We start from the raw sequence: 17693 nt of genomic DNA on the forward strand, positions 1-17693 counted from the left end.
CGGCAGATTAAATACATGCTATAAGCGCGAATGATGTGGCTAATGAACAAATCAATAAATGGCAAAATTTTGGTTGGTGACTTTGGTGTTTTAATCTTTCGGGCGACGTCCATAGTGTTTTAATGGTGTTTCAATCTTCTTCTTCTTTCAAATTGTGGGTCCCACAATTTTACTCTTTTCTTCACACTTCTTACGGGGACGAGTTGAGGTGTCTAATGGTCATTTGGTAAGTTAGAATATTCATGTGACCGTTTATATATTTTGTTTGATACTAATCTTAATATATGTGTATTGTACGTTTATCCATAAAAAATGTATTATGCATAATAAAAATTGATGCCGAAATAATTACATCGTTCATTTAAATAAAAAAATAAATATTAACACATTGACATACATAACAACTTGGATTAGAAAATATAACTACTAATTATGGGCTTAGAAAATAAATCCTATGTAATGACTTCATATCGTCCCCGACCCCATCACTAAATCATGTCAAAAAGAAAATTACAGAAAGGGAAAAAAAATAAGTAGAGTAAGTATATGGTTGAGGTTGAGAGCAAAAGAATTGATCTGAGTACAAACTGAAGTATTTATAACTTTAACCATAATAAAATATTTAAAAACAATAACTCGATAAATATTGACTTTAAAGAATAGTTCAGTAAAGAAAGTAAAAGATTTAACTCGCTGATCACAAAAAAAAAAATAGGGGGAAAAAGATTAAAAATCACTTACTAAAGGAAAAAAATTGAAAAGGAGAAAAATTTACATAATGCACTAAATAAAAGAACTTAAAAATTCAAACTAAACCACAAATATACACAAGAAATTCAAACAAAAAGATATACCCCAATATCATTCTCACTATCTTAAGAAGGTACATACAAAAAATAGACCATTTTCTTGAATATAGATAAATAATCTATGAAATGTATAAGAAATGTTGAACTGCAACAAAGACTCGTAGAAAAAAAAAAAAATTTTATTATGAATTGCAATAATCCAACCAATCTTTACAAAATTGTAAATTAAGTCACATATAAATGCCTCTCGAGTCCAAAACATGAAAATAAATTAATGCACAATTCAAATATAGACAAGAGAAAGATCTCTTTGATATATGATAGAAAACTTGTACGATGTAAAAATAAAAGCAAGAATTCATCGCTTGCTTCTCCATTAAATAATGGTTATTATTTTTCAATTTATAGCATGTTTGGCCAAACTGCAAAAATTAGCTTATTTTGAGAAATATTTTTTCTCAAAAGTGCTTTTCTCAAAAGTACTTTTGGTGGAAAACAGTTTGTGTTTGACCGCTTAATTTGAAGAGCACTTCTGAGCAGCAATTAACGTTTGGCCAAGCTTTTAAAAAACTACTTCTAAGTGTATTTTTTTTAAAAGTGTTTTTCATAAAGTCTTTTTGGAGAGAGAAAAGCTATTTTTCTCTGCTTCTGTTTCTCCTCAAAATCACTTTTTTCTTCCAAAAGCTTGGCCAAACACTTCAACTTTGAAAAAAATAGTACTTTGTTTTTTCAAAAAAGTGTTTCTAGGATTGGAGAAGCTTGGCCAAATATGCTATTAATGTGCTTGCGCTTTAAAGTCCATGCTATGAAGTACTATTTACTGATTTTTTTTTTTTAAAAAAAAGGTTAAATCAACAATGTAAACTATTCAAAAAACCTTATATTATGAATTGATAAATGAATAGTGACGTCTCTTGTGTGTTCTATATATGTAAACTATTCAGAAGGCCTAATATTATCAATGCTTTTATAGCTGCTCTTCTTCCTTATTTTCTTTATTCCTCCTCTGTCTCACGCCTAAAATAAAAACACAATCAAATGAAAAGGAAAAAAAAAATTCAAAAGTTATATATGCCAAATGATACAAGAATTGCATAAAAACTATGGTTTGCATAGCAGACTTTAAGCACAATAATATATTGAACCTTATAATAAAATGAATACAAGAAGAAAATCAACAATGAGTAAAATCAGTCAACCCTCCTCGAGGAACAAATGAGAAAAAAAAAAATCCTTAAGAGAATTATCAACCAAACTTGTTATTTGATTAACTCGAGAATCTGAATAAGATGGAGTATATGAAAGTATATCATATCGAATCAAGCCTTTAGCTTAAATTATGAAAATATAATTGCCCAATATACCAAAGTATTTTCATTAAGCTCTTACCAAAGTGTAAGTTCAGGGCTGAGCCAGGAGAAGAGGGAGTGGATGTGAGGCTTGATTCGCAAGTTATTCCGAGTAGAGGTAGCTTCAAGTACCTTGGTTCGGTTATTCAGAGGGGAGGGGAGATCGACGAGGATGCCACACACCGTATTGGGGTAGGATGGATGAAGTGGAAGTTAGCATCTGGAGTCCTGTGTGACAAGAGAGTGCCACCGATACTCAAAGGTAAGTTTTATAAAGCGGTGGTTAGACCGGCCATGATGTATGAGGCTGAGTGTTGGCCCGTTAAGAACTCACATATCCAGAAGATGAAAGTAGCAGAAATGAGGATGTTGCGGGCACACTAGGATAAATAAGATTAGGAATGATGATATCCGGGAGAAGGTGCATGTGGCTCCCATTGATGACAAGATGCGAGAAGCGAGGCTTAGATGGTTCGGACATGTTCAGAGGAGAAGCCCAGATGCTCCGGTACGGAGGTGTGAGCAGTTGGTTGTGGATGGCACGAGAAGAGGTAGAGGGCGACCTAAGAAGTATTGGGGAGAGGTGGTCAGACAGGATATGACGAGGTTCCAGATTTCCGAGGACATGACACTTGATAGGAAGATGTGGAGGTCGAGTATTAGGGTTGTAGGTTAGAAGGTAGTTGAGTCGTGCCTTACTTCGTACCACTGTGGGACTAGCCTTGTAGGGGTTTTGTCTAAGATAGCTATTGGCAATGTTGTGGCTTACTATTTTGCTTTTCAGTGCATGTCATATTTACTAGCTATCGCTTTTGCATTGCACCTTTCTTCTAGATTTCATGATGTTCCTATTTTCCTTATGATTGTTGTGGTGATACTAATATTTACTAATATTGTCTCTCTTTGCTTTGCATCTTTCTTCTGGATTCCATGGTATTCATATTTATCCTATAATTGTTGTTGTGATACTAATATTGTTTCCTTTTGTCTTTTTATTTATTTTTTAGCCGAGGGTCTTTCGGAAACAGCCTCTCTACTCCTTCGGGGTAGGGGTAAGGTCTGCGTACACACTACCCTCCCCAGACCCTATTAGTGAGATTTTACTGGGTTATTGTTGTTGTTGTTGTTGTTGTTGTCACCATCGTTGTTCTTAGAATCGAATCATAAGCATAAACACTAATAATAACTACAAAAAGAAAAAGGTCAACAGTAATTTAAATCTTATCACATATGCCCAAAGGAACACCAAGAATTCAGTCTACACCGACAAAACAGATAACAAAATTTAAATGCAGCGAATAGAATTATGTCATTGAAACCAATCGCGAAAGTTCTTAAAACTTTATTTTTGGTTAAGGAATTGTTATACTACTAAAATAAGAAAGAGGAAATTAGGGTCATAGAACATACCTTCAAGCCAATTCTAATCAACCTAAAATTTGTGAATCTGTCTTTCCCTAATGCACAAGAAGATGATTCTTTTATCATCCTATTATATAGAATCTCACAATATACAATAATTTAAACAAATCATAGATGAATATTTGCAATAAAATAGAAAGAACTATTCAAGAAAATACAACATAATATATGTTTACTACAGGCAAAAAAATTCAGATTCACACCGAAATACAGAAGTAATCAACAAAAACGAAACAATAATCGCATGAATAAGAAATTAAGGGGAAAAAAGAAAAAAGAAAAACAAAAAGCTTAAACCTCATCGTTAAGCATGCAAATAGTCAAAACCTCTTGTCTTTTTTTCCCACAAGTTAGCCGCTTAGTTTTTCTATACGGATGAGCAAAGAGGTTTTAAGACCTAAGAACAAACAAAAAGACTCTTAAACCTAAAAAAACGTGATTTTTATATTAATAATCAAAATGACTACGGTTGCTAAATTTGAACCAAACAATAGTAGCAAGCGAGTTAGGGTTTGAGTTTTAACATTGTCGTAGGCTTCTAGGATTTCGCCAGCTAAAACAGAAGTCTAAGACTAAGCCTTTGGCTCAACCGAAAAATTGCAAAAGTTATAGATCTTTCGATACAATTTTATTAAATTGTTTGGGTGTTTTCAAGGTTGGTCCTAGCCTAAACTTAAGTAAAGCGAAGAATTAACCTAAATAGTCCTCCACCCCCAAATATATAATATCTGTATAATTTATATATAATACATGTACAAAAATATGTATAATCAATGTATACCGATTAAGAAAAATAAACGGTGAATCTATGTGCTGACTTTGTGCTGAAATATCCCATTATGAAGCAATAAAATCGCAAAAAGAGAGGCAAGTGCACAGATAGTCATTCTCAGGGATGCTATTTAGAGATTAACCAGTACTTATTTTTTCCTGAAATTTTAAACTAAAAATCTTAACTTTAGGACAATTCAAGACATTTTTGTGCTGGAAATTTGAACTGAAAAACTGAAATTCAGGACGCACTGACTAATTTTTAAATAGCAGCCCCTTAGTGTGACTACATGGTGTCATTTCTACGCGAAAAGACGTAGCTAGGGGTGGGCGTTCGGGCAGTTCATATTGAATATGAGAATTTCGGTTTGGATTTTCGATTTTCGGATTGAAGAAATGACAATCCAAATCCAATCCAAATAAGTTCCGATTTGATCGGATTTTTTAAGTTCGGTTTCGGATTAATCGGTTTGGATATTACGGATTTTCGGTTTTGAGCGTATAAGTTGAGATGTTTCTACTTTTTACAAAAATGAATATTCAAATGAAGTACTCATTCTTGCCGCAATTATCCAAAAATGAATATTCAAATTGCCTGAAAAGTTCCTCATTCTTGCCGCAATTATCCAAATAAAGTATTCAAGTAATGAAATTATTATATAAAAATACAACAGAGACATTAATACGGCCGATAAGAAGTAGTAATAGTAAAATCATGTCCAAATAGAAAATATTTTGATAGTAACTTAGTAATTAATATTGAATATATGAGATAATACCTAATGGGTAGGGTATTGAACTTATTACAATTGACATATGGATAATTGACTAAATTTAAAGTATAAAAATTTCGGATTTTCAGATATCCAAAAATTTTAAAAATAAAATCCAAAATCCAAACCAAAAATCCAAAAAATTCGGATTTTGGTTTGGATTTCGGATTTGCCCAAACTATGTCCACACCTGGACGTAGCAGATAGCCGTCCACAATAAATGGGCCTAGATTCAGTCCTACAAATATTTGGGCCTATATTTGGGCCTATATGGGCTTTAGAGACCATGCCTAATATTTCGTAATTAGGCAGCAATAAAAGGAGCGGAAAAAACAGAAAAAAGGTCACAGCAGAAACATAACAGAGAATCGGAAAAATGACGTGGGCCGCCGCAGCTAGTCGCTTCCAAATGCCAACAATGGACGTCGCCGCCCTACGCAGCCGAGCTCCGGTAGCGTTTGGAGTGTGCTGTGTCTCACTTGCCGGTGCAAAGTTTCGTGGATCTTCTTCACCAGCTCGGTCAAAGCCTTTCGCTTGCTTAAGTACTTCCACTGATGCAAGTGAGTCACTATTTACCCTTTTCCTTAAAATTTGGCAAAAACATTACAAACAAATAAAGTTTTTAACTTTAGTTTCCGGAGAAAACAAGGAGAGGCAAAAATAAAAGGGGAATAAATAGAATGTCTTCTTCTATTTACCTACTTTACTTGTTTTTGTATTAAATATAAAAGAAAATTGGCTTATGGTATTATCCAAATAGAATGGAATGAATATAGTGGATTCTTATAGCCGATTCTACTTAGTTTGGATTGAGGCATAGAGTTGATTGATGTAGATATATCTACATCAATCATAAAAGGTAAAAGCTTTTGTAGGATCATAATATTTGTGTGGCTATAAAAGCTTCTCATTAATGATAAAAGAGGCAAAATAAAAAGTTTAAAGTTAAATTGCTTCCATGTATATAAATGTGTCATTCTTTTTTGAACGAACTAATAAGAAAAGTGTGTTATATAAATTGAAACAAAGCGAGTATCAATTTTGCATTATCTATTCTGTACATGATATACTAAAGTCGGGATTTTTAGCTGATTGATTAGTCTTGTTGCTTTGGTATAAGGCCGAGTGGATTTAAAGGATTCATTATTCAGCCTGAACTTGTTTGAATTTGAAGCATAGTATCGTTTATGTTGGATTCAAAGCACTAGAACACTTTCTTTTGTAATTTTTGACGTTTTCTTTCTATTTTCTGACTTGTATGTGATCTTAGAGTTTAGTTTGTAATTTGGGCATGGATTATAATCCTGCTTTAGGAAAGCAGTATGTTATGTGTTGTTCCATTCGTTATCACCAATGGCGTGAGAACTTGATGCTGAAATGCAGAAATAGTTATGTTTAATTGCTTTTCGCTGATGAATGATATTAGGCAACTTATTATGTAACAAGGTAATTAGATAATGTTTTTTAGGTTATATAAGGCGAGTGTTGTAAAGAACTTTTATACTATCAATATAGCAGGTTGCTTGCTGTTACTTTTTAGGTTGTCAACAACAACACCCGTAATAATCCCACTAGTGGGGCTTGGGGAGGGTAGAGTGTACGCACCTTACCCCTACCCCGGAGGGGTAGAGAGTATTTTTAGGTTGTCAATGCACAATAATTATAGACAACTTCCCGTAATTAGCTTTTAACTCATATTATACGTGAATAAAACTTAAATATAACCCCTTAATTTGTGTACCACAATTTATGTTAACAAGGAATTATTATTAACGATGCAGCATTATATCTATAAATAATTAATTTATAAGGTTTTAGGGAAATTGCTCTCTCACACGATATTTCTCCAAGAGTTCTTTACCTTATGTTAATGAATATCTGTATTTCACTAGGTGTAAAGGAGGTTGTTCACACTGATAAGGCTCCGGCAGCACTGGGGCCATACTCTCAAGCCATCAAAGCCAATAACTTTGTTTTCGTCTCTGGGGTTTTGGGTCTTGTTCCTGAGGTTTGTGATATTCGCATCAGTTATTGCAAGTACTTAAGTCTTATCATAAGTTTGAAAAGATCCGTGTACTATTTCAATTACGTGCATTTGGTTTATGCAATGTTTAACTAACTTATGACTGAATGCAGACTGGGAAGTTTGTCTCAGACAATGTGGAGGATCAAACAGAGCAGGTATTTTAGTAATCAGTCATTTTTTCATTTTGTTATGCATCCATGTGTCATGATTATATTTATGGTTATCGATATTAAATTGTTTCAGATTCAAAACACTGACTCTAAGGGGTCGTTTGGTATGGTGTATAAGAATAGTATTGAATATGGTGTATTACTAATCACTAATGGTGGGATTAGTAATGTTGGGATTAGTTATGCTGGGATCATTTCTTGTCGACGGTTTGGTTTGGTGTATTAAAAATACGGAAAAGGTCCAAATATGCCCTTACAGTATGCGAAATTGAGCATATTTGCCTTTCGTTAATACTTTAGCTCAAGAATGCCCTTGTTGTCACATTGTTGATCCATATATACCCTTTTCTTAACGGACTAATTAGGTCTTTCATTAGCTCTCTAATTAGTTTAGTTAGTCCTAGATTTCGCCACGTGTCCTCCATGTGGTTTAATCTACACCCACCTTTGTTATTTTATTTTTTTATTTTGCTTTTCTTTTTCCTGCACTTTTATCTCCACCGCCGGCCACCAACTTCATAGTTCTCCGCCACTACCACCACTTTTGACGGTCCCTGATACCATAAGTGACTAAGAAAGGAACAAGACCCACTTTTTTTCTAAGTTATCCTGTTAATGGCTTACTGGCACCACAAAATTGGCGAAGAAATATATCACCAGCGAAGAAGCCAACAAGACCGGCAAAATGAGCTTCGGCCGGACTTCTCCTCTTTCTTTCTCTCATCTCATTTCCCTCTCAAAATCCACCAAAACAACCTTCAAAACATCAAAAGCCATCCACTCAATCTCAGATCTAAAGCTCCACAGTGAACAACACCTTCGAAATCTAAACAACCATATCCTACCTTCACCCAATTAACAACACCGAAAATTTTTCTCCGACAATTTTCATCTCGTTCAGGTCCGAAGAACCAAAACCTCGTTGAGAAGCTTTTGGTGGTGTAGGTTTGATTTTTAGAAATAAAGTCACGTGAAATTGGTGACTGAAATGGAGGTTTTGGTCTAGCTGAATGTGATGGAAAGGATTAGAATAGAGAAAGAATGTGGTGGGGTTTATGATAGTAAAATTAGCAGGAATTCATGAGTTTTGTCAAGTGAAATTGGTGACGAAAATGGAGAAGACATCAACAATGGAGGAAATTGGATATGGAAGAAAGAAAAAGGTAAAAAAGAAAGAGAAGAAAAGAAAAAAGAAGAAAGAAAAGAGAAAGGCAAAGAAAAAAAAATACTAATAAAAGGGAAATAGTGTTTGTAATACACTTAATACAATTAACGAAAGAGCTAATTAGTTTGGGTGGATTCTGTTTAGAAAAGGGTATATATGGACCAACTATGTGACGGTAAGGGCATTCTTGAGTAAAAGTATTAACGAAGGGCAAATTTGCTCAATTTTATATAGTATAAGGGCACATTTGGACCTTTTCCGTTAAAAATAACATGCATTGCATAATTTTAAAAAATAAATTATTTGCTTACAAAAATACCCTACACATTCTTTGGAAAGGATTTGCAAAAAGTTTTGAAAGGTAAATTTTGTGTTTATACATATTTATCCATGTATTAAAAATTATGGTATTGCAATGTCATGGTTTGCTATGTATAAGAATAGTACTGATAATACAAGGATAAATAATACCGAAGCTAATACATGCATTATTTTCCCTAATACATCCTACCAAACGATCCCTAAGATATCTGAGCTTAATATTGATTTCCAGGTTCTCAAGAATATGGGGGAGATACTTAAAGCAAGTGGCGTTAGCTATTCTGCAGTTGTTAAGACGACGATCTTGTATGACTTTTGTTATTTCTTCTCCTGAACCCCTAAGTTTTATGCTCTCATTGTAGTCTTGATTATTGATTTTGGACAATTCTATCTCTACAGGTTAGCTGATCTGAAGGACTTCAAGACAGTGAATGAGATTTATGCTAAATGTGAGTCATGATACCGAGAAAACTAGTTTTGATTTTTGTGTAGTGTTTATGAATGAGATTCTTCCCACTGTTTTTAACAAGTAAGATCATCTTGACAACTTGAACACCAAATTTTAAAAAAAGGTCCGTGGTCTAAACAGTAGTCAAGCAGAAATATAAAACTGGATGTACTACATTTTGATACTTCTTAGTTGGTTGCAAAAGGCTCGTTCCTTGCCCTGGCTACTTTTCTTTTGCCAATTCTGTTGGAATTGCTAATTTGTGAGACAAAAAACTATACCGAAGCAAGAAAGAACAGAAAATATAAAGCTGGTTTTGCATGTAAGAGAAAGAACTGAGTGTTAATAGTTTGTCCCCTTCATACTCGAACTTAGACAAGGTGGGTTGCTCTAGACAAGGTGGGTTGCTCTGATGGTAAGCACCCTCCACTTCCAACCAAGAGGTTGTGAGTTCGAGTCACCCCAAGAGCAAGGTGGGGAGTTCTTGGAGGGAAGGATGCCGAGGGTCATTTGGAAACAGCCTCTCTATCGCAGGGTAGGGTTAAGGTCTGCGTACACACTACCCTTCCCAGACCCCACTAGTGGGATTATACTGGGTTGTTGTTGTTGTTGTTGTATACTCGAACTAGCCACTGTATAAAGAATGTCTACTTTAGCATGCTGCTTTATGTACTCAATCTAACTTTGGGTATCTTGCAGATTTTCAATCTCCTGCACCAGCTCGTGCGACTTATCAGGTGGCAGCACTGCCAATGGATGCAAGGATTGAAGTCGAGTGCATAGCAGCATTATGATTCCCCCCCTTCGCTATTGCGTTCAACTTCTGATTTAGGCTTCGATGGAGAAAGTCTTCTGACTTCCTAGCTAAATTTGTTAGATTTAATAAGCGGAAAGTTAGCTAGTAGTTCAGGAGCTTTTGTTCATCTTTATGTAGCTCCAACTTCCCCTGAGCTAAGAATAAACGCTATTTAAGAACATGCTGTAACTCAGCGGCCATCCATTTATCCAAACTTCTAGTCGATAAATCCAGATTATTTAGTATATATCTAAGGAGTTTGTCTTCTGCTTAATTTGTTTAACACTAGCTCATCACTTAACCATTTTTTTTATATATTTGGAATCTACTGACCCCACTAATCTAGAAAAGGCCGTACAATGCACATTTAAGAGAGTCCTTTCTAAGATTTTTTTCATTCCCACTTAATCATTCAGTTAGGCGTCAAAGTTCTTTGGTCTTCTCTCCAGAAAACAAACTCCAATCTCATTGAAACAGCAAATAATAAGACTTAAATTATGGATTTTAGGGGTGATTAACAATTATCGGACAGCTTATCGGCTAACCAAATAGAAATTTTGTGAGCAATCATTCAATCAATACCAAACAGTTTCAAATCAATACCAAATTTTTAATACAATCTAAGATCTAACCAACCAGTATTTTTTAATTGAAGAGTCTTCAAGACTACTTATACTGTCATACACGTATTGACCAAATTTATAATACTATCAAGACTACTCATACAGACATACACGTATTAGTCATTGAGATTTTGATTTTTTGACTTCTCAGTTCAAGAGAGAGACAAGACTGACAACTTCTCTGTCTCTAGTGGCTGCAGACAATTGAGAATTAGAAAATAGAAATTAGGGATTTAGCCATTTAGGGTTTCAATAGTACCTTATATACATAGGGTTAAAAGTGTAAATATAAAAATTCTTAACGGGTTACCCGATAAGAAAATTGAGTAATCCGCCCCAAACCGTTAAGCTGTTAATTATAAAATCTCAATTCGTTCACCATCCATTACCCCGATAATCCGATACCAATAAATCATCGGTTCGGTTCGATTAACGGCATCTGTTCAATTTTGAACAACCCTAATAAATTTATAGATGAATCTAAGTCAATATTTGGATTTTAAATTATTTTTTCCATCAACCCAATCATAGACCTTCTGATAACAGTTTGGTTGAGGGGTGTAAAATGGGTAGAACTTTAAGCTTACCTATCTAGCCTGAACCCATAGTTTCTGTTCAGACCCTCTATATTTGCTAGAAAACTTAGTAAATTAGTATATTTAATAGATCTTGAACCTATTAAATTAGATAAAATGTGATAGAATTTAGAATCTGAACCTATAAAGTGATAAGTTTGGGATAGGTCACATGGATACTCATTGATCATGTTTCTCTACTTAGTGGACGTTTCGACATAAAATTGTAAAATTTCAAAAAAAAAAAAAGTGAAAAAAAAATCTGTGGCTGATCTGAAGTAAAAATTTTAAAAAATTATTTTTTAGAATTTTTTAAATTTTTGAAAAATTCCGAAACTCATATTCAAGTGAAAATCGAAAATTTCAAGACCAGATACTAATTTCGAGAAAAAAAAATCTTTTTGTATGGCCAAACGGGCCCTTAGTTCATATTAGGCCAATAATGTACAAAAACAAAAAAAAACAATAAATAGTGTTATTAGTTTTCTATATTTTCTATTGGCATAAAAATCTCAATCAGTGCTAAATGACACAGAAAAACATAGAACTTAAAGTACACATTTTAACCACATACACCCAACTCATTGACTAGTCAGAATCTTGCCTAACCTCAGATATATTATACATAAAAAAATTAGTTTATCTTTGTACTTGAGGAACATTATTCTATTGGGAGGAGAAAATATATATTAATTTGTTGAGTTTCTTCTCTCCTTATTAATTGGCTAAAGAAAAGGATAAAGGGAGAAGACATAAATAAGGGAGATTCCAAATTTGAGTACATACAGTTTTTGCCAGTAAACAAAAATTCTTGAATCAAAGATGAAAATATTAGTAGTATTACTCTGTTTGATAGCTACTTTGTTCATCGATGGAACAGTAATTGCAGGTGATTATGTCCGACCTCCGCCTCGTAAAACCTTTCATTTGCCATGGAATCCAAAACCTTCCTCACAACCTCAGCAGGTACTTAACTATTATTTTGGATTTGAAGTTCATTTCTTTTTGTCTTTACTCTGATTTTAGCTCTAGTTTTTTTTTTTTTAAAAATGAATCGGGTTAAAACCGGAATGTTACTATTCGGGTCGGATCGGTTGTTGCTCTAATTGGGTAGCTTTAACTAACTTATGGGATTACACTTTCTTTGTTATCTGGACTTGGTTCCATCTTAGTGTTGTGAAAAGAAAGAATGGAACTTCTTCTGTTGTAAAATTTTGTCTTTTTGAAGAGAAAATGGACGAATTTGTCACTGTACGAAATTGAGCTACTTTGAGTTCTGTTAGGGGGCGTTTGGTACGATGGATAAGCAAAAATAATCATGGGATAAAAATTTAGTACCATCTTATCCTTTGTTTGGTTAATAATCCCGGGGATAAGTTATCCCGGGATTAAAAATAGTACCGGCATAACTTATACCTGCCAGAAGGTAGAATAATAATCCCAGGATAAGTTATCCGGGATAAAGTAGTAAAATTGACAATCTGAGGATTAATACAACATACCAAACAGTCAATAAGAAATAATACCATGATAATTAATCTCAATAAAACTAATCTCACTATAATTAATCCTAGCATAACTTGTCTTCATACCAAACGACCCCTTAGACTTCTGATCTAATCTTACCCTGCTTTTATGAAAGGGTCTTGTTTTTGTCCTTGACCCCTAACGGAACTTCAATCTTAAGGTAATTTTAAACCAGAGTCAAAAGTTGAGAGGTAAATTTGGACCTTTTTCCTCAAAGAATTTGGATACTGGGAGTCCACAGACCACCATTTCACATTAGAGCTTCATTAATGCGGAGGACAAAATTTGGCAATTTGAATGGTACAAGAGCAAATTTGGACCTTTTCCTTGTTAGAATAATTTGGCTTTTAGCACCTAGTGATTAATGAAGCTGAAGGGATATCAGGGATTAAATCCTAAACAGAGCAATAAAAAAAATGTGGGTGTTTTTTTGCATCTATCCAAGGCTTGGTGGACAGAGTTATTGGTACCTATATTGGTGAGAGGTAGCCAGTCTGTCTGCAAAGCGGGTGCGGATATCACCGTTATCCCAAATAAAAGTTGACCGTTAATGATCATTTTTGGTTTTAATTTGTTAAGGCCCTTACGGAGTCCTATGGTATGCCTCTATGATCAGTTTGAGTCTGCTTATATAGATTCCACCATCTTTCGGTTCCTTAAGTTACTGAATATTGACCTGGAGTCAGTATTTCTTTCTTCACAGAAAGGTACATTACCAGTTACTAGTATAGATTTTATATGTGTTTCTTTGTACGACAAGCATAATTAAATTAGCCATGGAAGGTTCATTTGAATAACATCACTAAAGCTTGTAAGCTCCTAGAACTATACATTTTTTGTTTCATTTATGTTTGTCTAAATTTGTTATTAATGTTATTTTAAGTTTTCAAAGACCTGTTGACTTTAACGTGTAAAGTGATTATTTTGCATTTGGGTTCACGGTTTGAGCCGTGTGGAATTCATCAACGGAATTGATTCTCTCATCGCAGGTTCACATCTCCTTAGCTGGGGACAAACGCATTCGGGTCACATGGGTCACCACTGATACGTCTTGTCCTTCTATTGTTGAATATGGAACATCGCCTGGAAAATACAGTGCTACAGCTCAAGGAGAAAGTACCAAGTATAGTTATCTATTATATAGTTCGGGGAAGATACATCACACTGTCATTGGACCATTGCAAGAAAATACCACGTACTTCTATAGATGTGGAGGAGAAGGTCCTGAGTTCCAGCTGAAAACTCCACCCTCTAAATTTCCAGTTACTTTTGCTGTGGCCGGTGATTTAGGCCAAACTGGATGGACTAAGTCAACTTTGGACCACATTGACCAATGCAAATACGATGTTCATTTGCTCCCTGGTGATCTTTCTTATGCTGATTATTTACAATATAGGTGGGACACATTTGGTCAACTCGTTCAGCCGCTCGCTAGTGCTAGGCCATGGATGGTGACACAAGGGAATCATGAAAAAGAAAGCATACTATTTTTTGAGGATGGGTTTGTCTCTTATAACTCAAGGTGGAAGATGCCATTTGCGGAGAGTGGATCCACTTCAAATCTCTACTATTCATTTGATGTTGCTGGGGTTCATATCATTATGCTCGGTTCATATACTGCTTATGATGAATACTCTGACCAATATAGCTGGCTGAAGGTTAGATGAGCTCTCATTTTTTCCTAAAAAATAACGAAAACTCTCTGTTTGAGGAAATTTATGATCAGGTAGAAGTCACCATGAAAGGGATTAATTTGCTTTTGTTTTACAGTTTCACTTATGACATTTGAGGAATTTCCGACCCTTTGGATGTCCCAATATATGAAGCTTAAAAATAATTCTGTTGCCTATACTTCCAGATTTATAGATATCTTTGTCCATTGTTATATTAAGAGATCTTAATACTTACACGAAAAACGAACCTAGTATCTGTAGTGCGGAGAAAATGAGCTGAGGCATGTAGCCTTTTTAAGCAGTCGGACTTAGAACCTGTACATTGAGGACTAAAAGCCAAATGTTGAGGTGGTGAGGAGGCAAGAATCCAGTTTGGTTGGGGAGTGGGTTGAGATCCAAAGTAGCTTCCTTATAATCTTCCCGAATCTACAGCTATGGTACAGAAGACTACTTCTATTTGTATTTCATATTCCCATTAGAAGTTCTCCCCTAATATCCAAATAAAATCTGTAGGCCAAATCACCTTCCATCACAATTCCCAAACCGTTCTACACTTTCTCAAGGCACGCGGCTATCCTACCACAGAATCCATATGCTAATCTTCCACTCTTATTCGGTTAAACCATTTCCTTTGAAGTAACTTCTCAACCTCTACTTCTCATACTTGACCTGCTAGTACTTCAACTACCACGAAACATTTCCTGCCAAGTCTTTCCTCATGATTCGCTGCTCAAATATTGCATCAAATCAAAATGCATCTCTGTGACACCTGAACTAATAAAATGCTACAACTCTAAGCCTCTTCGAAGATCATCTTTCTAGAGCCATCCACATCAGAAATACCAATTTGATTCTGAACTGCTGCACGCAGCTATCTCTGGAAATCGCCCCTCAGGCACCATTTCACAACACCCTGCCCCGAAAGCAAAATCCAAGAAGACCGTAACACCGGCGAGCCATAATGCATTCAAACAAGGACGTGCATCACATTGAAAATTCCATCACGCTTGAAAATATCAAGTCTTGTTACTTCATCAACCAAGCTCTTGCATTTTCAGTATATTATTCTATAAGGAGAAAAGTGAGAATCTCTTGACATTCTGTTCTTTGACAATCAGAGTGACCTACTTGCTAATTATTTCAATTTTGGAGCTGCAGGCTGATCTTCTAAAAGTGGATCGTAAAAGAACACCGTGGTTAGTTGTGTTATTCCATGTGCCATGGTATAATAGTAATAAAGCCCATCAATGTGAAGGTGATGACATGATGACAGCTATGGAGCCTTTGCTGTATGCTGCTGGTGCAGATATCGTGCTCACTGGGCATGTTCATGCTTATGAGCGCACGGTACGCCTTCATTGCTTATACTGGCTCTCCTTGCTTCTTTAGCTAATTGTGTGTTTCTTTGACAACAGAAACGAGTTTACAATGGTAAACCTGATCCTTGTGGTGCTGTCCACATAACAATTGGCGATGGAGGAAACAGAGAAGGTTTAGCACGCAAGTAAGTGTCCCTTGTAGTAATTTCTCCCGTCATCTTGAGCATATTAACCATATAATGACAATGGCTGTAGCGCCAACAAGTCGAATTCTTAAATGATCTTTGTTTCTTTTTGGTTTGGACTGGATTCAGCTCAAGAGGTTTTACCATAGTAGTTGAGCAACTTTGACAACAAAGGAGAAAGTAAAAAACAAAAAAAGGGCAAGCACTTATACCAGGTTTTGTGAAGCCGAAGGCTCACTTAAACTGTTCTGGAAACTTAATCAAGTACTACCCCATATGAAAAAAGTAGTTTCCTGCCCCCCTTCATTTTGAGTTCCAAAATTTTAAAGCACTACTATTCCTAGCATTGGTTATGCCATTTTTATAGGACTCTTTTCCTATTCTTTATGTTGATAAATAAGCATTAGTGTAAAATATGACATGAAGTTTACATGTCTTGGCACATTCAACAGGTACAAACAACCCTCACCAGAATGGTCAGTCTTCCGCGAAGCGAGCTTTGGACATGGTGAACTTAAGATGGTTAATTCAACTCATGCGTTTTGGAGTTGGCATAGGAACGACGATGATGAACCCGTAAGGTCTGATCAGGTTTGGATAACCTCATTGATCAGTTCAAGGTGCAATACTGGAGATAGCCATGAACTGAGAAAGATTCTTTTGGCCTCTTAGTCCCTGCATTCAACTGTATTCTATAGGCATGTAGATACATACAGGTGCGAAGCTACGCTCTTGTACCACCCTTCGTCGGAAAATTACATTGTATATATAGGTAAAATATTAGGTTTTACAGGTATATAATATATATTAAACACCTTTTGTCGGAATTTTTTGTAACTTCTTTCAAGTTTGAATATCCTTGGAGAAATTCGAGGCTTCGCCACTGGATACATAGTCAGATAATTGTTTGTACTAAAGTTGTATGGGGCAACCACATAGGAAACTGCAATACATGTATCAAGATAGGGAAGTTGCATTTTGTACATTAAAGAAAATTATTCAAATTCAAAATAGCATGAGTTTCTACGGCTAAGTTTGCAAAGACATAACCATGAAAAATACCGAGCAGAGCGCCCGCTTTAAAAAGTTGTCCTCGTCAATCATCAAACACAACCAGCTATTCATAAAAGAATTTTTTTTTTACAGAAATCAGACGACTTTTTATAATAAATAACAAAACCATTGTTTAAGAAATGTTTTCTACAAAACATTTCCAAGAACTAGGGGTGTACAAAGAAAACTGACAAGCCGCATCAAACCGATAATCCGAGTCAAACCGAGAAAAAAAATTCGATTATGGTTTGATGTTAGAAAAAAAATCCGACCATAATTGGTTTGGTTTGGTTTTAACTTAAAAAAGTTAAATCGAAACCAAACCAACCCGACATTACATATATACAAGTTTTAAAAAAAATTTATACATAAAAATAATTATTGTAATGTAATTTATAAATATTTTTTATCTTTTTCATAGTTTTCTCTTTTAATTTATTATTTCAAGTTTGGACTTGGAACTTTTGAATGGTCAAATATGTTTTATAGGCCATAAAAATTAGTGACTCAAGTAAAGTCAAAAGCAAAATCAAATCAATGAAAATGCTAATAAAAATTTTCAATTCAACTCTAGGAATGACAATAGTAATGGATATTTATTTTCTTAGTTTTTCATTACTTTAGATAGTGAATATACATAATTTACTTTTAATATTATTTAGTTATGTAATTAATACTTAGTTCTTAT

General features: G+C 34.8%; 2 protein-coding genes across 2 annotated transcripts; both read left to right on the plus strand.

The window, feature by feature from the left end:
• The first annotated feature begins 5442 nt into the window (after positions 1-5442).
• On the plus strand, positions 5443-10295 carry LOC107806226 (reactive Intermediate Deaminase A, chloroplastic). The gene is made up of 6 exons (XM_016630350.2): positions 5443-5684; positions 7017-7132; positions 7261-7305; positions 9039-9112; positions 9206-9255; positions 9954-10295. The coding sequence occupies exons 1-6, from the start codon at positions 5501-5503 to the stop codon at positions 10046-10048; spliced, it is 564 nt and encodes a 187-aa protein (XP_016485836.2). The 5' UTR covers positions 5443-5500; the 3' UTR covers positions 10049-10295.
• A 1486-nt stretch (positions 10296-11781) lies between these two features.
• On the plus strand, positions 11782-16835 carry LOC107806223 (purple acid phosphatase 18). The gene is made up of 5 exons (XM_016630347.2): positions 11782-12214; positions 13765-14433; positions 15607-15795; positions 15864-15952; positions 16405-16835. The coding sequence occupies exons 1-5, from the start codon at positions 12071-12073 to the stop codon at positions 16622-16624; spliced, it is 1311 nt and encodes a 436-aa protein (XP_016485833.1). The 5' UTR covers positions 11782-12070; the 3' UTR covers positions 16625-16835.
• The last annotated feature ends 858 nt before the right edge of the window (positions 16836-17693 follow it).

This window comes from Nicotiana tabacum, chromosome 12 (assembly GCF_000715075.1).
Source record: "Nicotiana tabacum cultivar K326 chromosome 12, ASM71507v2, whole genome shotgun sequence".
In the NCBI taxonomy this organism is placed as follows: domain Eukaryota; kingdom Viridiplantae; phylum Streptophyta; class Magnoliopsida; order Solanales; family Solanaceae; genus Nicotiana; species Nicotiana tabacum.